General features: G+C 38.3%; 1 protein-coding gene across 4 annotated transcripts in view; it reads right to left on the bottom strand.

The window, feature by feature from the left end:
- Positions 1 to 1,029: 1,029 nt before the first annotated feature.
- MCOLN3 (mucolipin TRP cation channel 3) overlaps positions 1,030 to 26,352 on the bottom strand; it is a 42,270-nt gene continuing 16,947 nt past the window's right edge. For 2 of the 4 annotated variants that reach the window (XM_070467819.1, XM_020891324.2), the window contains exons 4-13: positions 23,898 to 24,051; positions 22,514 to 22,598; positions 22,343 to 22,439; positions 16,924 to 17,023; positions 13,819 to 13,931; positions 13,588 to 13,737; positions 10,018 to 10,119; positions 9,787 to 9,909; positions 8,465 to 8,671; positions 1,030 to 3,263 (exon numbers count right to left, since the gene is read on the bottom strand). In XM_070467819.1, the coding sequence (XP_070323920.1) occupies positions 3,129 to 3,263; positions 8,465 to 8,671; positions 9,787 to 9,909; positions 10,018 to 10,119; positions 13,588 to 13,737; positions 13,819 to 13,931; positions 16,924 to 17,023; positions 22,343 to 22,439; positions 22,514 to 22,598; positions 23,898 to 24,051 (1,266 nt within the window). In that variant the 3' untranslated portion in view covers positions 1,030 to 3,128. Of the gene's footprint in view, positions 3,264 to 8,464; positions 8,672 to 9,050; positions 9,910 to 10,017; positions 10,120 to 13,587; positions 13,738 to 13,818; positions 13,932 to 16,923; positions 17,024 to 22,342; positions 22,440 to 22,513; positions 22,599 to 23,897; positions 24,052 to 26,352 lie in introns of those variants that run through there. The other 2 variants (XM_020891326.2, XR_011487809.1) reach the window with 2 other exon arrangements.

Below are 26,352 nucleotides of genomic sequence, written 5' to 3'. Positions count from 1 at the left end.
TTTCTTCCAAAGCAGCTGTACCATATTACATTCCCACTGGAAGCAAATGAGAGTTCCTGTTGCTACACAGCTCACCAGCACTTGGTGTTGTCAAGGGTTTACATTTTGGCCATTCTGCTAGGTATACAGTGGTCTCACTGTTGTTTTCATTTGCCGTTTCCTACAGACATATGCTGAGCACATTTTTGTATACTTATTTGCCATCTGTTTATCTTCTTTAGAGAGATGCCTACTAAGGTCTTTGGCCCATTTTTCAGTCAAGTTTTTGTTTTTTTAGTGTTGACTTTGAAGAATTCTTTGTATATTTTGTAAAGAAGTCCCTTATCATGTGTCATTTGCAAACATTTTCTCCAAGCCTTTGGTTTATCTTCTCATTCTTTTGATGGTGTCTTTTGTAAAGCAGAAATTCTTATTTTAATTAAACCTAACATCAATTTTTTGTTTCATGGAGTGTACCTTTGATGTTATATTTAGAAAGTTGTTGCCAAACCCAAGGTCATCCAGATTTTTCTATTTTTTTTTTCAGGAATCTTACAATTTTACATTTTACATATACAACTATGATCCATTTTGAGTTAATTTTTGTGACAGATGTAAAGTCTATGTCAAGGTTCATTTTCTTGTATGTAAATATCCAGTTGTTCCATTTGTGAAAAAGACTGTCTTTGCTCAACTGTATTGCCTTTGCTCCTTGTCAAAGATTGGTTGACTATATTGATGTGGGTCTATTCTTGGCCTGTAAGAAGAAACAGACAATCCAATAGGCCTACGTCTATTAAAGAAATTGAATCAATAATTAATAATCTTCTGAAGTAGAAAGCACCAATCCAGATGGGTTCACTGGTAAATTCTACCAAACATTTAAGGAAGAAATTATACCAGTTCTCTATAATCTCTTCCAGAAGACAGAAGCAAAGATCATACTTCCTAGCATATTCATGAAGCTAACATTACCCTGATAACAACAACAAAAAAAAGATAAAGACATTACAAACAAAAAAGCTACACACCAATATCTCTCATGAACATAGATGCAAAATTCTCAACAAAAAAGATTAGCAAATTGAATGCAACAATATATAAAAATAATCAAACACCACAACCAACTGGGATTTATTCCAGGTATGCAAAGTTAGTTCAACACTCTAAACTCAAACTAATATAATTCATCATATCAGTAAGCTCAAAAAAAAAAATCACAATAATATCAATAGATGCAAATAATTCATTTGACAAAATCCAATACTCATTCATGATTTTAAAAATTGTTGACAAACTAGAACAGAGAGAAATATCTTCAACTTGATTAAGAACATCTGTGAAAAATCTACAGCCCATATCCTACCTAACGGTGAGAAACTTAGAAGCTTTCCAGCTAAGACCATAAGGATGATTACTAAAAATTAGGCCTTGGAGTTTATCACAGATTCCTGACAATGAGAAATCTTGAACAATCAAGAGAAAGATGTGAAGGTGCCAAGTCATTGGCTGTATTTTCACAGGATGAACATAGTGACTTCAGGGCAAAGCAAAACCTCAGAGTAGTAAGTCAGCGGTCTCACATTTCCACTGAAATATTACTGCCAATCCAAAAACTTCTCAAGGGGTAAAAAGAAGTATCTGTCAGATAATGAACACAATCTCAAAACTCAATGCATTCTAGCCAATTCCAAAAATGACTGTGACACAAATATTAGGACGAAGAAAAAAAAAATTCACCTATAGATTTCTAGTTTTTTAAAGCCACAGGTACTACAAAATAGCTTATATTCATTGCAAAATCTCACATTTTGACACCAAGAGTCATTATTATGAATGTTATTGTGTTAAACAATAAGATTTCAGTGTCTTGAGGTTACCTTCACTTAGCCCTTAAAATAAAAAAATAATCAATTTCCTTGGAAAAAAGAGCTTGCTTTCAGAAAACCTTTATTTCTCATCACATCACTGAATTAATTTGTTTGAATAAATAGCACACAAAACAAAGACTTATGTTGTGAAAATCCCTGAAGCTTCTAATCAGCAGTCTGCAAGGAGTGGAGACTTTGGTTTTGTGTCTTTTTAAGGCATACATTTCCCATTTATTTTAAAATTTTGAACATAATTGTTTTCCAAAACATTTTTCATGTCCGCTATAGAACTTCTCCCCATGAAACCATGATTAGTGACCCTGAGACCCTACTCTTTTCTGTGAGAATGAATGTGCCGCCAAGGGACCTGGTACATCATGCACTTTTCACAAGGCTGTGCAAGTACCAATAAACCGATCTTTGTGGGATTGCATATGCATTTGGTATGCACTTTAATTTTCACAGATATACAGAATACTCTTTTAAGTTTGTCCTTTAATACTATAGGAAAGGAGAAAACCTATACGTGAATACAAAAATATCTGATCTTCTCCAGAAATCAAAACAGTATCAAATAACTGTTGTCCTTCAGAACCAAATATGTGACTGTTAGCTGGTGACTTTTTTCTTTCTCATTATTTCTTTTGAAAGTTAAAGTCACTCAGTCGTGTCCAACTCTTGCGATCCCATGGACTATAGCCCACCAGGCTCCTCTGTCCTTGGAATTTTCCAGGCAAGAATACTGGACTGGGTTGCCATTTCCTACTCTAGGGCATCTTCCCCACCCAAGGATCAAACCCAGGTCTGCACTACAGGTAAATTCTTTACCATCTGAGCCACCAATGATTACTGGATAGAGAGCAACCTTCCCGTCTCTCAGATGACCACTGAGAATGGTCCAGGTCAGTGTTAGTGACTTGGCTGACATCAGACCAGGAAATGTTTCTACTGATGACACAGTCAGCATAGTCAAAATAACTGGAAGCGAGAGTAAAGAAAGGTATGGGAAACGTATTCTAAAACTATGGCAAAGCAAACAGGACAAGAATCCAAAAGTTTTCCTCATCAAAGTGGGTTTTTTTTTTTTAAATAAACCTAGCACAAAGCTATAGACATTAAATATTGCTTTAAAAATATAAACATAGTTCTTGATGAATTATAGTCATCAATTTGCTCAAAATAGTAGTCTTCAGACATACTACAACTGATAATACCCATTTTTATCTCCCAACTCATTTATATAATATACCCCCTCCAGAGCACAGATTAGCCTAACAGCTACTTTTTACAACAGCAGAATATAGATACTGCAGTGTCTTCTTCTAATCGGTACTTTCCAGAATTAGGCAGATCTTTGCACTCTGATATAAATAAACGAAGTTCAGTCTCAGGAAAGCCATCTTGTTGGTAATGCTATATAGAAAGAAAGAAAAAAAGTTTTCATTAGTAAGTCCCTTTAGAACAGCTTTATTTCAAATTCAGAGTGGATCATTTGGCTACAGGGGTGGGATGCATGCTAAGTCGCTTCAGTCGTGTCCAATTCTGTGCGACCCTATGGTCAGGCTCCTCTGTCCCTGGGTTTCTCCATGGAATACTGCAGTGGATTGTCATGCCCTCCTCCAGAGGATCGTCCCAGCCCAGGGATCGAACTTGCATTTCTTACATCTACTTGCATTGGCAGGCAGGTTCTTTACCACTAGTGCCACCTGGGAAACCCACAGGGGTGGGTTAGGTACGGATTTTTCTAAAGGGATAGTTCACTCGCTTCCACGTATTTTCATGGCGATGGAGCCTCTAGAGCCACTCTTAGGTTTGGCTAAGGAAAAGTGGGTCTAAGATTCTGCAGTGCCCTCCTGGGCTCTCTTTCATGGATCTGAGTCAACCTGAAATGGACATGTTGAATCTGAATCTGAGACCTCCTTCCAGGGAAAATCCAGCCTGCACACCCTTTTGGAGTCTCTCTTCCAGATGGACAGATTTATATAAGGGTCTAATATTTATTTCAGTTCGGGATCTAAGATCCCGAGAACTGGACCTGGGACAGAAAGAATCAGAAAGGACTCGTCCATATGACAAGTGCCCCGAGTCCGTGGAAAGAGGTTAACATTTAAACTAAGAGTGTTAGGCTTGTGTCAAGAGCTGTCCATTCACGTTACTCTTTGAGACCTCAGATATCATCACCCTTGAATAACATATAGCTTTCCTTTTTTTTATTTTTTCGTTTCTTTTCTTTTTTTTTTCAATTTATTTTTATTAGTTGGAGGCTAATAACTTTACAATATTGTAGTGGTTTTTGCCATACATTGACATGAATTAGCCATGGATTTACGTGTGTCCCCCACCCTGACCCCCTCCCCCACCCACTCCCTCCCCATCCCCTCTGGGTGTTCCCAGTGAACCAGCCCCAAGCACTTGTCTCATGGATCCAACCTGGGCTGGAGATGTTTCACTCTTGATAGTATACTTGTTTCAATGCTATTCTCTCAGAACATCCCACCCTCACCTTCTCCCACAGAGTCCAAAAGTCTGTTCTGTACACCTGTGTCTCTTTTTCTGTTTTGCATGTAGGGTTATCATTACCATCTTTCTAAATTCCATATATATGCATTAGTATACTATATTGGTCTTTACCTTTCTGGCTTACTTCACTCTGTATAATGGGCTCCAGTTTCATCCATCTCATTAGAACTGATTCAAATGAATTCTTTTTAATGGCTGAGTAATATTCCATGGTGTATATGTACCACAGCTTCCTTATCCATTCGTCTGCGGATGGGCATCTAGGTTGCTTCCATGTCCTGGCTATTATAAACAGTGCTGCGATGAACACTGTGGTGCATGTGTCTCTTTCAGATCTGGTTTCCTCGGTGTGTATGCCCAGAAGTGGGATTGCTGGGTCATAGGGCAGTTCTATTTCCAGTTTTTCAAGGAATCTCCACATTGTTCTCCATAGCGGCTGTACTAGTTTGCATTCCCACCAACAGTGTAAGAGGGTTCCCTTTTCTCCACACCCACTCCCACATTTATTGCTTGTAAACTTTTGGATAGCAGCCATCCTGACTGGCGTGTAATGGTACCTCATTGTGGTTTTGATTTGCATTTCTCTGATAATGAGTGATGTGGAGCATCTTTTCATGTGTTTGTTAGCCATCTGTATGTCTTCTTTAGAGAAATATCTGTTTAGTTCTTTGGCCCATTTTTTGATTGGGTCATTTATTTTTCTGGAATTGAGCTGCAGGAGTTGCTTGTATATTTTTGAGATTAATCCTTTGTCTGTTGCTTCATTTGCTATTATTTTCTCCCATTCTGAAGGCTGTCTTTTCACCTTGCGTATAGTTTCCTTTGTTGTGCAAACGCTTTTAAGTTTCATTAGGTTGCATTTTTTTATTTTTGCTTTTATTTCCAATATTCTGGGAGGTGGGTCATAGAGGATCCTGCTGTGATTTATGTCGGAGACTGTTTTGCCTATGTTCTCCTCTAGAAGTTTTATAGTTTCTGGTCTTACATTTAGATCTTTATTCCATTTTGAGTTTATTTTTGTGTATGGTGTTAGAAGGTGTTCTAGTTTCATTTTTTTCAAGTGGTTGACCAGTTTTCCCAGCACCACTTGTTAAAGAGGTTGTCTTTTTTCCATTGTATATCCTTGCCTCCTTTGTCAAAGATAAAGTGTCCATAGGTACATGGATTTACCTCTGGGCTTTCAATTCTGTTCCATTGATCTATGTTTCTGTCTTTGTGTCAGTACCATACTGTCCTGATGACTGTGGCTTTGTAGTAGAGCCTGAAGGCAGGCCAGTTGATTCCTCCCGTTCCATTCTTCTTTCTCAAGATTGCTTTGGCTATTCAAGGTTTTTTGTATTTCCATACAAATTGTGAAATTATTTGTTCTAGTTCTGTGAAAAATACCATTGGTAGCTTGATAGGGATTGCATTGAATCTATAGATTGCTTTGGGTGGTATACTCATTTTCACAATACTGATTCTTCCAATCCATGAACACAGTATATTTCTCCATCTATCTGTGTCCTCTTTGATTTCTTTTTTTAATTTTTATTTATTTTTATTTATTTTTTTTCCATTTATTTTTATTAGTTGGAGGCTAATTACTTTACATCATTGCAGTGGTTTTTGTCATACATTGAAATGAATTAGCCATGGATTTACATGTATTCCCAATCCCAGTCCCCCCTCCCACCTCCCTCTCCACCCGATCCCTCTGGGTCTTCCCAGTGAACCAGCCCCAAGCACTTGTCTCATGCATCCAACCTGGGCTGGTGATCTGTTTCACCCTAGATAATATACATGTTTCGATGCTGTTCTCTTGAAACATCCCACCCTCGCCTTCTCCCAGAGTCCGCAAGTCTGTTCTATACATCTGAGTCTCTTTTTTCTGTTTTGCATATAGGGTTATTGTTACCATCTTTCTAAATTCCATATATATGTGTTAGTATACTGTAATGGTCTTTATCTTTCTGGCTTACTTCACTCTGTATAATGGGCTCCAGTTTCATCCATCTCATTAGAACTGATTCAAATGAATTCTTTTTAATGGCTGAGTAATATTCCATGGTGTATATGTACCACAGCTTCCTCATCCATTCGTCTGCGGATGGGCATCTGGGTTGCTTCCATGTCCTGGCTATTATAAACAGTGCTGCGATGAACATTGGGGTGCACGTGTCTCTTTCAGATCTGGTTTCCTCGGTGTGTATGCCCAGAAGTGGTATTGCTGGGTCATATGGCAGTTCTATTTCCAGCTTTTTAAGAAATCTCCACACTGTTTTCCATAGTGGCTGTACTAATTTGCATTCCCACCAACAGTGTAAGATGGTTCCCTTTTCTCCACACCCTCTCCAGCATTTATTGCTTGTAGACTTTTGGATAGCAGCCATCCTGACTGGCGTATAATGGTACCTCATTGTGGTTTTGATTTGCATTTCTCTGATAATGAGTGATGTGGAGCATCTTTTCATGTGTTTGTTAGCCATCTGTATGTCTTCCTTGGAGAAATGTCTGTTTAGTTCTTTGGCCCATTGATTTCTTTCATCAGTGTTTTATAGTTTTCTATATATAGGTCTTTTGTTTCTTTAGGTAGATAAGTATTTTATTCTTTTTGTTGCTATGGTGAATGGTATTGTTTCCTTAATCTCTCTTTCTGTTTTCTCATTGTTAGTGTATAGGAATGCAAGGTATTTCCCTGTGTTAACTTTATATCCTGCAACATTACTGTATTCATTGATTAGCTCTAGCAATTTTCTGGTAGAGTCTTTAGGGTTTTCTATGTAGAGGATCATGTCGTCTGCAAACAGTGAGAGTTTTACTTCTTCTTTTTCTATCTGGATTCATTTCTTTTTCTGCTCTGATTGCTGTGGCCAACACTTCCAAAACTATGTTGAATAGTAGTGGCGAGAACATATAGCTTTCTCTATGCAGAGGTGAAGGCAGTGAACTTTTAGCACATCGTGAGAAGGGATTTGGACAGGTACAACTACATTCTTTCCAGTCTCCTTGGTGACTCTAAGCAAGTCAGTCAAGTGAGCACTGAGGACAGTCAGTTCTTGACATCTGATTCAGTAAGAATGATGTTACAGCCCTGGTTGCCTGAACAAGGTATATGTAATTACCAATATATAATCCATCAACTCGTGATCATCTTTCTCCTTATCTATTCACATGACATCATGTTTCATTACCCCTCTCATGTTCAGAAACAGATGTCCCCAAATGGAAGTGTCTATGCCAATAATATACCTAATGTGCTACTACTAACATGTGTGTGCAGGCTAAGTTGCTTCAGTCATGTCTGACTCTTTGCAACCCCATGGACTGTAGCCCATCAGGCTCTTCTGTCCATGGGATTCTACAGGCAAGAATACTGGAGTGGATTGCCATTTCCTTCTCCAGGAGATCTTCCAACCCAGGGATCGAACCCAAGTCTCCTACATCTCCTGCATTAGCAGACAGGTTCTTGAGCCACTAGCACCATGTGGGAAGGTTATTAGAAATTTGAATACATGTGGATATTTATTCTGCCTTTCCATATTTCAAAGGACTCAAACTGATTTTTAAAATCCAGTGTGAATAACAGTATTAGTGACTGAAAGTCAGACACAACTGAGGGACTAAATAACAGCTTTTCAAATCATGCTCCTAAATGTGGAACACATACATGGTGAGTTCTTGACCTATCAGTTCCCTGACTGTTCTGGAGATGAAGCCTCTGGGGTGGTCCCAAGAAGTGCCTAGCAGAATGATGCATTCAGTTACAGCACACTTCAAATAAAAAGGTCTATTTTTCTTCATGAAAATTGGATTTTAAAAGCACCCCACAAAATTGTGATCATCTGAAATGCCATGTTTCACTCCCCAACACCTAATGATCCTTATAATGCTAATAAAAGATTAGAAAGCTTGTTTGAAAACACACAGTTACTCAAAGACAAAACTTTCAACATTTCAGAAATTCTGTTTCTCAGGATCTAAAATTGAAGTCCTTTTTTCTACTCTGAAGAAATTACCATTCCATTGATCTCCTCCCCGTTAGGTACTGTATTTTATTGACTTTCTACAAGTTCTAGGAAAATGTCACTCCTCGTGGTTCTAGATGAACCTACCTTAATTGTTTCATATGTATCAGTGATCAGTGCAATGAAAAGACTTAAAATCATGTATATAAAAAGGCTGATGAATGAGTAGAGGTAAATTCTGCTGAAGAGCCAGACCAGGTAACTTTTTTGCTGCATTTTCGCAAATGTGGCAAACATATCATCTCCATTTATCAGTGAGAAAAGACACTCAGAAACCATGTTCAGAGAACGGAACTGCAAAAAGAAAAAAAAAAAATTCAGTTTATTTCATGTTCCCTCCCACCGGAGACTTTGATCATGACTCCATAATAAAAATAGAGGAACTAGATATCCCAAGTTACCCTTTCAAACGAATACCCTTGGGTAACCACAGGCATTTTTTTTTTAAACAAGAGAAAATAAAAAAAAATTTTAGTAACATGTACACAATGGAGACAACCAGGAAAAGTCATTCCTATAGACATTTGTTTTTTGATCTACATAGTATGTACATGCCTACAGTTTTTCTTGGAACAAGGAGCGCCTTCTTGATGTTCCTCTTCATAGGAGGAGCCTGAACTGAAGAAGAAAAACACTGAAGGTACAGACCAGCTCCTCTGGGTCAAGCCCTTACCCTCTCCTTTACTTTTCTGTAGAAAGAGATCCTTGAAATGCTTCTCCAGAGAATTCAGGTCTCGAACAGGAATGCTCATGCTTCTGTTCTAAAGTTCATTCCATTTAAGATGATGGTATTATAGTCAAGAATATAACTCTAGTAAACAAAATTTTCAAATATTTCTACAAGTTTCTCCTTATACTACTTTTAAAAATAAAGTCACATTTCAATAAAAATTACCTAAATAGCCCATCAATATATATTGATAAATCAAATTGTCAAACCTGGCTTCACTGGAAGGACTTAACTATCTGACACAGTTCACAAAAGGAGCTGAGGTGAACAATTGAATCAACCATCGTCTTACATCGGTCTTACCTTGTGTGTGTGCTCAGTCACTTCAGTCGTGTCCAACTCTCTGCGACCCCATGGATTGTAGCCCGCCAGGCTCCTCTGTCCATGGGATTCTCCAGGCAAGAATACTGGAGTGGGTTGCCCTGCCCTCCTCCAGGGGATCTTCCCGACTCAGGGATTGAACCCACATCTTTTACATGTCTTGCATTGGTAGGCAGGTTCTTTGCCACGAGTGCCACCTGGTCTTACCTCACCAGTTTAAAAACATGGCAACAGACACAATACCTTCAACATTCTAAGGCCGAGTCACAAAGTAAAAGGAGCTTATTTTAAAAGAGTAAGAAGACACTGGTACTACCCTGAGAGCTTAATAGCAACAGAGAAAGTTGTTTATCAGTACCTTATCATGATAAGGCCCCAGCACAATCCATCCACAGAAGCAATAGCCTAAATAAATCATGGCTGCACAGCAGCAGAACCTGATGACATTGGGCAGTGCCGCCTGGAGGGTGAGAATGAGGAGCTGGGAAAGTAAAAGAGGTCATTAGAATCCCTTTGTCCTTCAAACAAAGCAGTGCAGTAACTTTAAAAGAGAAATACCAACAGCTTGGAGATCTGTGGAGTTCCTTACATTGTATTTCTGAAAAAAACCAAAGTAGCGGATAACTCCAAGCCACACAAGCATGGTAGAAGTCCCAAGAAGTATGCTACAGACATCATAACTTGTTAGACTCTAAAACACAGTGGAAAAAAATTGTCAGTTATATAGCAGAAATTCATTGGGGCAAAAATTATTTATTGAGTAGCAAAGAGCTGGGCACCATTCTAAGTGCTAAGGACAAAGTAGTGAACACACAAAATTCCCTGTCCTCATGAGGTTTACATTCTAGTCTATGTAAAGAGAGATGATAGAAATTAATTAGCGAAACTCTTCATACATGAAAGGATGGTAAGTGGTGAGGAGAAAATTCAGGGGAGGGGACAGAGGATGGCTGTGTACTGCATTTCAAAAGGGGTGATCAGGGAAGGTCTTACTGAAAAGGTGGCATTTGAGCAAAATGAAGGGAGTGAGGGAGCAAACCAAGCAAGAATCTAGGGGAAGAGCTTTCCAGGCAGAGGGACCAGTGTCTGCAGAGGCACAAAAGCAGGAGGGCATCTGGCAAGGTAGTGGGTCTGGCTAGAGAACAATAAGGAAGAGTAAGGAGTCACCAAGGTGAGGGAGCAGGTAGTCATTTCAGTTCAGTTCAGTTCAGTTCGGTCGCTCAGCCGTATCCGACTCTGCAACTCCATGAACCACAGCACACCAGGCCTCCCTGTCCATCACCAACTCCCAGAGTTTGCGCAAACTCATGTCCATTGAGACGATGATTGTTTTAGGTATGTTAAATTTGTGAAGCTGAGTAGACATTCATTTCTCATGATGTACTCTGCATACAGGTACTTTAGAGTTTCACAAGTATAATTTAACAACTTTGCCTTTTACTCTGAATAGATGGGGGAGATTGAGAGCTCTAAACAGGAGTGCTGTAATCCAATGTTGGCTCTATGGTTGACAGCAGACTGTGGAAGAGAGAGATGGCTACTGCAATAATGCAGATGAGAGCTGATGGTGCTTTGGGCCAGGCTGGGAATGGTGGAGGTGATGAGGTGATTTCTGAAGGTAGACAAATAGGATTTTCTCTTGGATGAGATATGGAGGAGAGGGAATTAGTGAAAAAGAGGAGTCAAGGGTGAATCTATGGTTTTTTCTTTGAACAACTGAAAAGAGCTGCCATTAACTGAAATTTGAAAGGCCACAGAGAAGTGAGTTTTGACTATGGAGGTGGAGTAGTTTCGTCGTTCAGTCACTCAGTCATGTCCAACTCTTTGCCACCCCATGGACTGCAGCACGCCAGGCTTCCCTGTCCATCACCAACTCCCAGAGTTTGCACAAACTCATGTCCATTGAGATGATGACTGTTTTAGGTATGTTAAATTTGTGAAGCTGAGTAGACATTCAAGTGAAGATGTGGAAGAAACAGTTTGAGACTGGAGGTCAGGGAATAATTCCAAACTGGAGAAACAGATTTGAAAATCATTGGAAAATAGGTACTATTTAAGGCAATAGGATAGGATAAGATCACAAAACAATGGTAGAAAAATGAGGTGTCTAAGCATGGTGCCTTGAAGCTCTGTTACTTAAATAGCTTGGTGAAATGAGAGGGAACAGCAAAGGGAAGTGAAGACCAGCCATGATTCAGGAGAAAAATTAGGTAAGTGACAGCCAGTGAAGAAACTCATCAACAAAGAAAGTGCTTGCAATGTTAAAAAGCTAATGGGTCAAAATGGGATAAATCACCGAATGTCAGACACAGCAACAGTTACAGTTCATTGGAAAACACACCTTCCATGTGGCCTGATTAGAACAGTTACAAGAGAGAATGGGATGAACAGAGTCAGAAACAGTACTAAATACTTTTTTGAGGTCTTTTGCTATGTAAAGGAGAGCAGAGAATGGGGAAGTAGCTGGAGAGAAGATAGGTTGAGATTTTGTCTTTTTAGAAAGGAAAAAAAAACAAGAAAACATGCTCATGAAAATGCCATGGTAGAGAACAGAAAATTAAGGATGCATAAGAAACAGAGAAAGAATAGCTGGAGCCATGCTCTGGAACAAGCAAGTAGGGACAGCATCTGATAGGCACGTGGAGGAGTTGGCCCTGGATAGTAACCTAAATATTATATCCACAGTAAGAGAAAACACAAGGTGTATAGGGCATTGATGCTGATGGGTAGATAAATGAAGTGGGAATTTGTAGAATTTCAATTCTGTTTATCATTTTGTGAAACAGAAAGTGGGGTCATCAGCTGAAAGAAAGGATGGGAAAGAGGTATTAGAAGTTTCAAGTGAGAAAAAAATATGAAATGATCAGCTAGAAAGCAGGGGGAATGCATGGTCTAGAAAAATGTAGAAAGACTGCTGGACACCATTAAGGGCTCACTGAAGTTAATGGTAGGTGAGATTAGTAAAAATGAAGATTTGCTGCAAATCTCCCCCTACTTCTCTTTATTTGTTCCCTAAAGTTAAATATCTATTTCAATGATATATATTACCCTGGCAGATAGTGACAGCTGCTCCATGGCTTCTAAACTCACTCTCTCTTTTTGAGGTACATGTGCGGGCTGTCTCCCCCAGCTCCCTTGCAGTCACATGTGACTAAATTTTCTCCAGCAGGACTGGACAGAATGAAGGCTGCCATTCTGGGCCAAGGCATAAGACTGTAAGAGACCTACTACCTACCACACCAGGTTTTCCCTTCCATGGGCTGCACCTGTTCATGAGACAATCCAGCATCAATCATGCAGTCTGGGTGAGCCTTCAATGGTCATCGGAGAAAAAGATGGGAGAAACTTAGATTCCTGAATGACTGTGTGGAGCTGAGTAATGTGCCAGGCTGGAAAACCCACCCTGACAATTACATGAGGGAGAAATAAGCTCTTCTCATATCTGAGCTATTGCATTTGAGATTTCTGCCCAGGAATCTGAACCAAAACAGGCTCCCCATGTGGTTCATACTCATCCTTAATTGCAGTTGAGGATAGAAAAACATAAACTGAACAAGATTGGTTTGAACAGTATTAGTTTTTTTTCTTTTATTGCTTTGGGGGAGGGTTGATATACAATCTGGATTAGTCCTAACTTAAAATGGAAAACCTTGTAGTACATCAATGGTAACAGTAAGAAAATGGGAATATTCTCAATTTGAATGTACAGAGGAACAACTGCAAGGACTTGCACAATAGAATTGTGGCCTCACTCGCCAGCTCCTGCGCACAGTCCAACCCTTTCTATTGAAGATTCTGGCATTCCTTGTAAGAACAACAACAAAAATCTTTTACCTTAGTTATCTTGGTGTGTGTATGACTTTAAGTGTGTGCAAGAATTCATAGGCCCCAACCCCAGAGTTCACATTCAGTAGGTCTAACGTGGGGTATTTTATCAGATACCCAAATGACCCTGATTCAGAGGTCTGTAAATCACACTTTGAAAAACAGTCTAAAATATTTCCTGACTAGATTCTTACAAATTACTGTTATTTCAGGTTTACTCAAAACAAGGTTTGAAAAAAATCTTGTACTCTGTGAATCCTTACATTTTGGAAAAATAAATGACAGTCAAGGCAAATCTGATACTAACAATGACATAAATAGGAAAAAATTTTACCTTAGCTTGAATTTCCATTTTTAGAATTGACCCAATGATGGTCAATATGTCACTAATAATAATCATAATGTACCATCCATTGACGAATTCCATTCGATCAGAAACAGAAACTTCTTTCTTATAATGGAGGAGGAAAAAATTGACAAATTCCTTTAGGGAAAAGAGGGAAAGCATGGTGAATTTCTGTCAATCAAAACGACCAGTGCATTCCTAGAAAGCAGTGACTCCTACCTGCTGAAGCTGAAGTCCTCTCACCACAGATCGAACACACAGGATTAACGAAGCCAAGCATGTCAGAATAATGAAGACATCAAAGATCATCATGTGATGAGTGTTCTTCTGAACTGGAGGAAAGAAGGTTACCTGCTTATGTAATGGAACATCAATGTGGTGACATTCACTTCTACTCTTTTTCCCCCCATTTTTAGCCTCATTTATTTTAACAGCTGCATTGCATTGTTTCAGTACAGATGTACAATACTTTATTTGTAAGGATGTTCAGGCTGTAATCTGGTTTTCACTACTACAATCCATGCTCCAGGTCCTCTTTGTGCACAGGTTCAGGTGATTCTTTAGGTGGATGAATATCCAAAGAAGGAATTGCTGGGTTAAAGCATGTGCATCTTTCTAAAAATAGATCTAAGAAACTGCTCTCTAAAAATATTATGCCAGTTTACATACCTACACACATCACCACATCTTCTTCATCATTGGACATCAGTATTCATTAATTTTTACCAATAAAAGGAGCAAATGATGTGAAATGCCATTTTTATCATGTACCAAATGGCTGTTGAATGTATTCAAGTACCATATCTTCCCTTTCCAATTTTTTTGTGTGTTTTAATGCCTAAGAGAAATATGTCTCATTACTTTATTAGAATTTCTGCTGGCTTGTCTTGCTTATTATTTTTCCATATTTCTTCAGGATCAAAGTGTCGAATTCCAATAAAAATCTTACTGTTAATTTTTTGGGGGAATCATGCTGAATTTATAGATTAATCTAGGGAGAATTGACATGTTCACATTAAATCACTTGATGAAAAACATAATGTGTCAAGTCTTTTTTTTTCCCATCCTTCAGAAATATTTTCAAGTTTTATATGGATCCTTCTTCACACTCATGCTTAGAATAATTTTAAAAATTCAAGTATTCTTTCCACAAAGATAACACACAGAAAGGCTCTGATACAGATTCTTCTGTTAGTATTTAAAGAAGGTTAAAGTCCTCAAAACCATGTATCAAAGATCTTTAACTATCACCCGTCATCTTTTGTTCTTAATACAGTAAGGGTTCCTGCATATCCTATTTAAATATACTTATCTAGGCATAAAATACTCATTAAGCATCAGGTGCATTTTCACATGCTGAGAATACAATGGTGAACAAGACAGATAGAGTCCCTGACCTTGTGGAACTTCTACTCCAGTGAGATAAGAGAAAAAAGTAAAGAAGTAAATGAACAAACTACTTCCTGACAGGAGTAAGTGATAGGAAGAAAGTAAATCCAAACAGCTACTAAGTGTATTTCCTACCTGGCATAGTTTCAAGCATTTTTGAAAATTTAACTCATCTGCACCTCACAGTAACCCCACAAGGTAGGTATGATTATCCCCACTTTGCAGGTGAGAAAACTGAAGCCCAGAGGGGTCACAGAACTTGCCTAAGATTCCATGGCCAGTAAGTGCAGAGTCAGTGTTCAAACCTTTGCAGTTTGTCTCCAGCATCTGTCATTCTGTTAGTAGTTCTTGGCATCTCTTTGGAACTTGTTAGAAATGAACCCCCTCCTGCCTTACCCGAGCCCTACTAAATAAAAAACTGCTTTCCTAAGCTCTCCAGGTAACACTAAAATTTGAGCACCACTGCTGAGGGAGCTTTGGGAGAGGGAAGGGGGAGAAGAAAGGTTCGTTTGTACAACACAGTGAAGGAAGGCCTCACTAGAGGCAGTGGCTCTTAGCTGAGACTTGAATGACAAGGCAGAGCCACCCACACAGAGATTCTGGCAATCAGTCCTCCCAGCAGAAGCACAGCTACGTGAAAAGCAGAGGGTGGCCGGCACATGCTCTCTCACAGCGCATGTCTTACTTAACAAGTTGGGCTGCTCTCTGCTGATGGAAAGAAGCAACCCATAATTTTGTCAAGAGGCATCTAAATGTTCTATGAAGGATTAAATCTACTTCAGGAAAACTTAAAATCCAAGAAACAAACATTTGCGAGAAAGCTTATGTGCCAGGCACCTTCATATGCTCTCATTTTTCCTATTCCCAAGTGTATGAAGTATTAAGACGTTAACAGATGACAAAACAGACTTGTGTTTCAAATAAACAATTTTGTGATTGAAATTTTATAATTGAAGTTTGTGAGTCCAGATCTTCATATATTTGAAGTTACCTATTAGTGAAAAGAATACTAAAATGAAGACATTTTATTTCATTTATTCTCACTATCTTATTACTACTTCTGAACTTTGTGAATCCATTAGTAAGGAACCCTAAAGTAATTATTATCCAAGTATGGTCTGAATAAGGACTCTCTGTACATTCCTGGGTCTCACCACCAGACCTACTGACTGTCTTGTGTGAAGCTGGGAAAACTGCATCTTAGCAGGTACTTGGAATGGTGCTTTTTGCTCACTAGAATCCAAGACCCTCTGACCTAATCATTAAAGTCAAGCACAACACACTATCACACACCACTACAAGGAACTAAGATCAATTCTTTCCAGTTGGTTTGATCCAGTTCAGCTCCAAAATTCTCAGGGATACTCAGTTTACACTTGAGTTTGTGTCCATATTTCTAGGACTATACTCTGTCCTTATTTCATCTACTTTTTGACATGGATAGAAGATAATTATAATGTGTGGGATATTTCAGGGTCAAATTCTACCTGACTTCTCCCTGGATGTATAACCACTGACACCAAAATTCACTTCTGAGCCTTAGTTTCTTCATCTGTGAAAAAGGGATGCTACCTATCTCAAAGATATTTTAAAACACGGAAGTAAGGAAAGTGTAGGTCAAAGTACTTATGCAATAAACACTCAATAAATATTGGTTTGAGTAGATGTAATTATTTTTGTTTTGGGGGGAATTATAAGCACTTCTTTTTGGTAAGGACTAGCCAGTGAAGGCTCATGGAAAAGGAAAGAAAAACCATTTACATTACTAATAACTTATGAATTACTTGGAACATTAGATAACTAAAATGCATTAGGGACTTGGACATGATCCAATTCTTTCATTAGATGTTCCACATATCCTTGGGACCAGTAATTTAATAACCATTTAATATTATTTATTAACCATTTTGAAAACTAGTAAAATTCATTACTTACTTGATCCAGATACATGCCAGTCTTTACATTCTCTGATGGAAATGTCATTATCTAAACTTATCTTAATTCTTCCACTGTGGGCTTTGTTGTCAAAAGTTATCTGTGAAGAACAGGAAAAGAGTCAAAAATATATCTACTACTTTTATTTTATTTTAAATCTTTTTTTTTTTTAATTTACTACTTTTAAAGCCAAGGTGCTGCTATGCATTCATTAGGAAACAATTCTCCCAAAGTTACAGGAAACCCAGACCCTCAACTCTCACCTGATGCTAACTCCGTTCAACCTCAGGAAATTCCCTTTATTTCTCTGTGAGCTGAGAAAGTTGAGTTAGATTTTCCATAAAGAATGTTTAGTCTCTAAAAATCCTAAGTTTCTAGGATAGTACTCAAGCCCTGAACCACTTGTAAAACAAGAGAACTTCCCCCTCCTCTCATTCCAAGCACCTCTAGACGTCCTCCTGAGCAAGTACAAGCACGTTTTTCCCCTTCCTCCAGCACAGCCTTGGCTAGGGATAGATTTTTAATGTTGTTCTTACTAACACAGATGTTCATTATTTCTGTCTCGAAACATTTCAGGTGGAGCTTTTTCACTTTTCCTTCTAAGATTCGTTTTCTTTGTCACTCTGGAACCGTTGTACAATATCACAAAGGATGTGGTCACAGGGAACCAACAGTGTGTCTGGCTTCGGTGCTAACTGTTTTGGGACACCGGGCACCAACAGGACAAAGCCATGCCAGAACACCTTTCATAGCTCTTCCACCATCTTCCCCTTCAGGCTCCCCCCACCTTCTCCTTGCAGACACTTGGAAGGCAAACTAAGGAAATTAGTCTGCTTTGGGGGTTTTGTTTTCATTTTTGGTGTCTCTTCTCTCAAGTCCTAAAGTAAAAGGAAAGTTCTTTTCAAGTCTGCCATTTGTTGTGTTAGTCATTCAGTTGTGTCTAACTCTTTGTGACCCTATCGACTGTAGCCTGTCAGGCTCCCCTGTCCATAGAATTCTCCAGGCAAGAATTCTGGCGTGGGTTGCCATTCCCTTCTCAGTGGGGTCTTCCAGACCCAGGTATCAAACTTGGGTCTCCTGCATTGCAGGTGGATTCTTTTAGATGAGTTTAATTGAAAATCTTCATGTGGGGTAATCAGATATCACTTCAGACAAAAGATTACAAACAAACTTAGCAAGTCTAGTTACTTTGTTTCCCCTCATGTTAGACTATAAATTTCTTCCCATGACAAGCAACCAAGGATATTGATAATGTATGCCCATCTTTATCATTGCTGAGACCCAGCCTCACACAAGGAAGATGCTCAGTACTATCTGAATGAGTCAGAAATCTTTGCCAAGAATAAACCATTCTTTGCCCACACAAAGAGCCTCAGGGTCTTACAAATAATAGGTGCTCATTAAATATCGAATAAACTCTGACTTAATGTCAATCACATCTAAGCAAGGTTTAGAAGAAACTGAATTCTTTAAATAAAAAAGAAAAAATACTGAGTGTAACTAATAACAGATTAGATAATATAGGAAAAAAGATTAGTGATTTGAAGTCACAGCAATAAAACTATTCAAAGTGAAGCACAGAGAAAATAATAGAAAATTAAATAAAAGGAAGAGGACAACTTCAAGTGCCCAAATATACACGTTATTGGAATCTTTGAAAAGTAAGGGCAAAGAGATATAAAAATATTTGAAGAAATAACACTGAGTAAATGTCAAACATAATAAAAACTATAAACCCACAGATCCAAGATAGTCAATGAACCCCAAATACAAGAAACATGAAGAAAACTACATAAAGGTATATCAGAATCAAACCATTGAAATCAGAGATGAAGAGAAAATTTTTTAAAGCATCCAGAGGGGGCAGAAATACATCCCATACAGAAGAACAAAGATGAAGAAGACAGCAGATTTCTCATCAGAAACAATATAAACAAAAGAGCAAAATTTTTAAAGTTCCAGAGTAAAAACAGCCAGGCTAGAAGTCTATACCTCATGAAACTACCTTTAAAAATCAAAGGTGAAATACTTTTTCAGACATACAGAAGCTGAAAGAACTTATTACCAGCAGATCTGCATTATAAGAAATATTAAAGGAAGCCCTTTATGCAGAAAGAAAACCACACCAGGTGGTTTTTATGTTATACATGACTGGCACACCATCACTTGAAAGTAAGCTGTAGTAAGTTAAACAGGTGTACTACAAACTATAAAATAACACAACAAAGAGTTATAGCTAATAAGCTAACATATGAGATAGACTGGAATCCTAAAAAAACACTCAGTTAATCCAAAAGAGGGCAGAAAAAGAAAGAAACCATATTAATAATTTCATGCAATTTAAATGATATAAGCACCTTAATTAAAAGGTAGAGAGTGTTAGGTTGGATTAAAAAAGCAAGACTCAACTATATATTGTGTAACAAGAAACCTACTTTAAATATAAGATAGAAATAATTTAAAAGGATGAAAAAAGATATGCCATGCTAACACTAGTTATAAGAAAGTTGGAATGGTTATATTAACATCAAAGTAAATTTTAGAGCAAAGAATATGATAAGGGTTAAAAAGTGCCATTTCACAATGATAAAAAAGTCAGTTCAAGTGAACACAAAAAACCCTAGATGTTTATACACTTAATAAAGAGCTTCAAAATACAAGTTGCAAGAATTCATCAAACTCCTATGAATGAATGCTAATGCACTACTTTCATATTATGAACCCAACTGGGCACACACAAGGTAACCTTAATAAATAGCTGTTGACTCAAACATCTACCACATACCAGATAATTTGGTAGGTCCTTCATATGTGTTGTATTTTATCTTGACAACAATTTTGTCAGGTAGGTGGGCATTAATTTGGCTTTACAAATGAGAAAACTGAGGCTCACACCAATTAAATAATTTGCCTAAAATTACATAGCTACTAACTGGTAAGCTAACATTAAACTCTACATTTGTTTGACTCCAAAGTCTTGTATTTTACATCAGGGATATACTGCCACAGCTCATGTTTATTTATGGCAGAAGTCACACTAATGGCTTTTATTATCAAATTACCTGATAGGATATAGTTTCCACAACAGTTCTATGAGATGCACTGCTAAATACACAATGACCAGACATAGCTGTGGATAATTCTCCAAGAATGGCAAAAATATAACACCTGCATGTGGCTAAAGGCCAGGATGCTTCACGTTGTAGTGCGTCATGGGAAAAGATCTACATTTCACTAGTGTTTTGCTTGCTCATTCAACAAATATCTGAGTCACCTACTATATTTTCTGAGAGATGAAAAGATAAACAGCTCCTGCCTTCAGGGAACTTTCATTCTAGTGGAGCTGATGATAGGCATCTAGAAAAACTTAAAGGAGAAAGTAGTAAGACATACAATACAAAACAAAAACAAAATCTAAGGCTTCAAAGCACAGAATGTATTTCTAACTGAGGAATCATAAAGAGGTCCATGAAGAAGGTCTCAGTTGACCAAAGCCTTAAAAGATTATAAGGCTTTTTAAAAGTATCATTTCTCTATAAGAGAGAGGCAGACAGTGAGAGAGAAGACTGTGAATAACAGCTCAATTTTTAAAAAAATCATGTAATTTTGAAAACTCACAACTTGCTAGTTACTGTTAAGATCAAAATGTGTAGCCCAAATATAGTCTTACAGAATTATTGCTTTTTCTTATTAAACAATATGCATAATTATTATATTATATGACATCCTAAAATATATTTAATCTCAGTTTCTGAAAGCTTGATTTCTAACAGCCAATTAGTTGAGTACCATGGACATAACTTTTGATACAAACTATTACTGTGGTACTAAGAAATCTGGACCATATGAAGGCAAGCCGTTAGCAAATGCTGTCCTGCATATGCCCCTCAGCACTGCGTTACTGACTCTGATCCTTGTGAGGTGATGAACCAGCATGAGAGGCATCTTGTGCTCCATAGAGAGCATTAAAGCTCCATCTGCAACTGAAATGCAGAGAAGAGGAAACTAACCAGAACTTTCAGAGGCAGCATGCAGGAGGCACTGTGAGCAATAACTTCCATTGGCTGCAAATATCCACAGTGAGGAAACTCAGCACCAAGAACCCTTGGCAATGATCTTAAGCAGACTGCCACCGACTGCTGAGAGCTAACCATACAAACCTACAAACCTCTGTTCTTTTTGTTTTCCAGATGCTGTTCTTTGTCCTGAAGACTCAGCAGTGAACAAGACAAGGTCCCTGCCCTCAGAGAACTTACATTGAGGTACAGAAGACCAATGATTAACAACTAAACAAGTGGGTACAAGAGTCCCTCCCCTTTATCCAAGATCCCCAGTGGATGCCTGAAATCACAGATAATACCAAACTTCATATATAATATTTTTTCTATACATACACACCTTTGATCAAGTTTATAAATTAGGCACAGGAGAGTAAAAACAATAATAATAATAATAATAAAGTGGGCTTCCCTGGTGGCACAGTGGTAAACAATCCACCTGCAATGCAGGAGACGTAGGTTCGACCCCTGGGTTGGGAAGATCCCCCGGAGGAGGAAATGGCAACCCACTCCAATATTTTTGCCTGGGAAATCCATGGACAGGGGAGCCTACAGTCCATGGGGTCACAATAGAGTCAGACACGACTCAGCAACTAAACAACAATAATAAAATAGGAAAATTATAACATATATTATAATAAAAGTTACATGAATGTGGTCTAAGTATCTTGTACAAATTAAATGCCTTTTTCCATCTTAACTACACACTTATCACACTGTGTCCATAATTTTTGCAGTTTGAGCTGCAACAGTAAAACTAGCATGGATTTCTTTTTCCTTCTTCACAATGTCACCTATAGATTTCTTCTTCTTGTAGCTTAAACAATTGCAACATACAATTGGTTTTCTGTCTTCACTAAGTTAAGAGCTTTCAGTTTTTCACCTAAAGAAATACTTTGGCTTATTGGAATCACCAGCTTTGGGGCCATTCTTAAGTAAAATAAAGATTATTTGAACACAAGTACTGTGATACGTAAATAACTGAGAGGGTTACTAAGTGATTAATGGATGGTATACACTGGACCAAAGGATGATGCATAGTGAGGAGGGTCAGAAAGTTTTCATTATGCTACTCAGAATGACAAGCAGTTTAAAATACACGAATGGTTTATTTCTGGAATTTTCCCACTTAATATTTTCAGACAGAGGTTGACCATGATAACTAAAACCTCGGAAAGTGAAAATGCAGTTAAGAAAGGACTAACAGAGCTAGCTGAACCAATGTCTCCTCTGTGCATATCCAATTAAGACAAGAACACCCTATACATTTGATCAACCCTCAACACAAGTAGATGGAACACATAACTAGATAAAACCATTTTTCTCCAGACAGGAATCAAATTAGCCAAGCCCACACTCACAGTCAGAGTAAAGTCGTAACAGTCCGGGAGCTCATGATGACGAATGGTCTGCAGGTTAATGGCCTTCAGTTTAAACTGCAGCTCCACTGTTATGAGTCTGGAAAACAGGAGACTTTAGTGCAGTGAAAACGTACACACAAACAGGAGTTCCCTCCCACCTGCCTCCCTCACCTGTGAAAGTCCAGTGTTAAGTTGAGTTTATTTTCTTCTGGTGTTCCAATGTGAAAAGGTTCATTTGGTTCCACAAATAAACATTCTGCCATAGAAAGGAACAAAACATAATATAGCACCTGAAATAAACATAGAAAACTGCATCTTGAAAGGATCATCTAATGAAAACTGAATATTCAGATTCTGGCATTTTTGTGAATTAAGATTTTTAAATCTAAACATCCATACCACATGGTTATTTGTTTGTAAGATGTGACTATAACATTTCTTGAGTGGATGGAGGTAGAGGAAGATCTGAACTCTATTTTCACTAATCTTGTATAGAAGGCCATCTTCCTTTCTGTCTTTTTCAGCCTAAATTTTGAGGCCCCTCTCCCTTTTTGATTCCTATGCATACATTTGAAGTACCTAGAGTGTCTAAGATAAAATTTTCTATGTTTAAAGTATCTATTTTTAAAAAATATTATTTGTTGACAATTTTCCCTCAATAAACACTTAAAAAAAAAGGAAGACAGCATCTTAGAAGGTTTTTACTAGTCAGTACTATAATCCTTTATTAGTTTTCTCAAAGAAAAAGTCCCAGTGGCTACTGCTAAAAGTACTTATTTTTTAACTCAATGACATAAGCTAATGTTTTAGATACAAATTGTAAATAGAACTTTGTTAATAGGAATAAGCTATGCTATTCTAAATTCTGATTCTCACTGGTGGTGGTTTAGTTGCTAAGTTGTGTCTGACTCTTTGCAACTCCATGGACTGTAGTCCACCAGGCTCCTCTGTTCATGGGATTTCCCAGGCAAGAATACTGGAGTGGGTTGCTATTACCTTCTCCAGGGGATCTTCCTGACCTAGGAATTGAACCCAGGTCTCCTGAACTGCAGGCATATCTCTGACAGAACTACGAGGGAATCTCATTACTCCTCAACTTACCCCCAAAGATACTGAATAGTGAAGTACTATTGAGGGGACAAAGTTTTATATATTATATATTCAAGAATTTGCAAACATTTGTTTTATAAGGGCAATATCTATCTTTTAAACTGGCTTATCCAGAAGAGGGGTTATGGAATAAAATGGCTAAGAGCACAGCCTGGGTCAAATTTCAGCACTATCTCTTAGTAGGTCCACCTTGAGCAGATTACTAAACCTTCTGAGCCACACTTTAGTCTTCTCTAAAATTAGGATAATAATAAGCTTGTCTTGTTGATTTTTTGTTTGTTGGTTTGTTTAAGAATCATGAGCTATAGTGAAGTACCTGGCATAACTGATATTGTTCTTACTATGACTTAATAGCACAGGCCAAATCAATATTTTCAGAGATGAAATTACTGACTTTAAATCAAGGAGTTAAAAATGGAAGTTCTAGCTTATAGAAGAATATCACCAGTTTCAATTTCTGGATCAATGTCAAAGGTATCATTTCCAGGATAGATGTTTCCTTGCTTGTAGAAGTGCCAGCAGACTGCCAGGGCTGACTGCTCCGTGCCCTTGTTCTCGAATGCATGATTCCCAACTGAGACGTTGCATAGCTGCAAGTACTTCAACCAAAAAGAGAAACAGAAAATGAGAGCACCCAGGCAGGCAGAAGTGAAGCCATGATTCCCCTCCCTCCCTGCCTTTGAAACGGTAGGTTCCCACCTCCTGTCCAGGTGGAGACTGGAAAGTAATTGACATGCTACCGTGCACTGGGATGGCAGAGGGCAAAGAGCACTTGTGAATTAGAGTTTTGGGTTCAAGTCTCATTTCTGTGATTGTGAGCAAGTCACAAACTTTATCAGCCTCTGCTTTCTTACCTGCAAAATTAAAGGCTGAATTTAACCTTAAATAACATTTCAAGTTCTTTCCTCCTTTAAAGAACTATGTTTAGGAAGGGACTTTTACATTTAATATGAGTACAAACTTTATCTTTGAACTATTTTCTATAGTCAAGAGTTCTGCTTTACTATAAAATAGGAAGTGGGATAAAACTGTTTCAGACTAACCAGCAAAACTTCTTCTAAAGATAATTTTTTTTTAATCTTTATCTTTGCAAGAATACAGCTTAGTCAGTTTTAAGCAATATTCCCCTACTGAAAGTCCTCACATGATTTCCTCAGGATAAACTTAAAAGCTCTTTTCCAGGGCCTAGAAAGCCGTACTTCTGGCTCTTCCCTTACTCCTTTGCACACTTGCTTTAAACATACTAAACGTTTTCCAGCCTCCAGGGCCTTCGCTGTTGCCACTCCATCAGCCTGAAATATTCTTCCTCACACCTCAAGTCCCCAGAGAAGCCTTTTCTGATCATCTTGAGACTACTGTTCATGTTTCATGCCACCTAATTTTTTTTTCATAGCAGTCATCACTGTTGGAAATCAAATTATCTTGCTAAATTTGTTTAAAATCCATCTCTTCCATTAGAATCTAAGTTCCACAGGGCAAGGAATTTATTAAGCCCACTGCACTAACCTCAGCACTTAGAACCATATTGTAAGCAGACAGGCTGGGCAGGGGGCGGTCCCTGGAGAAAGAGAATGCGGGTGATTTTGCTCTAAGAGAAGGCATTTTTGGCCTCGGCCTTTTTGGATCAAATGCTGGTCCTTAAGGACCTTAGTAGTTAATAATATTGAGGGGACAAACGAACATAGAAACAAATGACTATTATCAGACAAGAGAAGTAACAACAGCATAGATAACACATCCATTGTAAAGATTCCCAGTGCTGTTTCAGTGGTAAAGATTAGCCCGTAACACAACCTTTCCTGACCCTCATGACTTCCGTCAACTAAAACTTGGACTCGTCGACTGCCCAGGCCCCTTCATAAATATGCAGGCGTCCTTAACTTAAAAGTTTCCCAATTTTACAGTCCCAGGAGACACTGCTTTGAGAAAGATCCCTGGTGTTCTCCTTATTTGCTGCAACTAATAAATCCTTCCTTCTGATTTTTGGCTTGGCTGGTTCTTTTTGCTCAATATCCACCAAGAGGCAAACCCAGCTTTCAGGCAAGAATACACAGAGGACATGCTCAGATATTTGTCAAGTTAATGGTGAGGTGAAAAACTATAATATGACAGAGGATCTTCACCCACTAGAGCTCATCTACACACAGGAAGATGGTAAACTGCTAGGATAGGATTTGTTATGGCACCAACATTTCTGCTAGCACTGGGACTGGGAAAATGCGCCAGAAATCTATAGTAACATAATTAAGCTGCATAAATCATTAAATAGTATCATGTCTTGCATCTAGAGGAAATAGTATAATGCTAGACATATTTAGTTTTGAGATATTTCCCATACAAGGAAATAAGTGCCTTAAGTCTTTCTAAAGCTACTCAGAGTCCAATTGGTAGTTTTATATTGGGACATGGGGGAGTAAGAGGAATGCAATATATCAAATGAAAAAAGAAGTAAAAGATATTGAATGTGGTAAGGTACCACGGAGACCAATATGCCTGAAATGTGAGATATGTAACAGGCAGTAAAGCCAGAAAGGCAGGCAGGGGTCACACCTGTTTGGGCCCCTGTAGCCCTTCTGAGTGCCCACTCCCTGTGAAGCAGTCCAGACAGGAATTACTTAAAGATCTGAACCTCCTATCATAGAAACTTGTGTCTTAAACCTTATAAGATCTTGAAACACAAAAGATCCAAGCTGTAGGCCTTCAGGTACACGCTATTTTTATAAGTTATTCTACAGCCAGACTTCCTTGCTGTCTTAATTAAGGCTCCTTATAGAGTCTGAGAGCTTCCCAGGCACTAGCAGTAAAGAACCTGCCTGCCAATGTAAGAGACTCAGGTTTGATCCCTAGGTTGGGAAGACCCTCTGGAGGAGGAAATGGAAACCCACTCCAGGATTCTTGCC

The sequence above is a fragment of the Odocoileus virginianus genome, chromosome 5 (assembly GCF_023699985.2).
Source record: "Odocoileus virginianus isolate 20LAN1187 ecotype Illinois chromosome 5, Ovbor_1.2, whole genome shotgun sequence".
In the NCBI taxonomy this organism is placed as follows: Eukaryota; Metazoa; Chordata; class Mammalia; order Artiodactyla; family Cervidae; genus Odocoileus; species Odocoileus virginianus.
The sequence above is the reverse complement of the archived record's forward strand: the minus strand, read 5'-3'. Positions and strand labels throughout refer to the sequence as shown.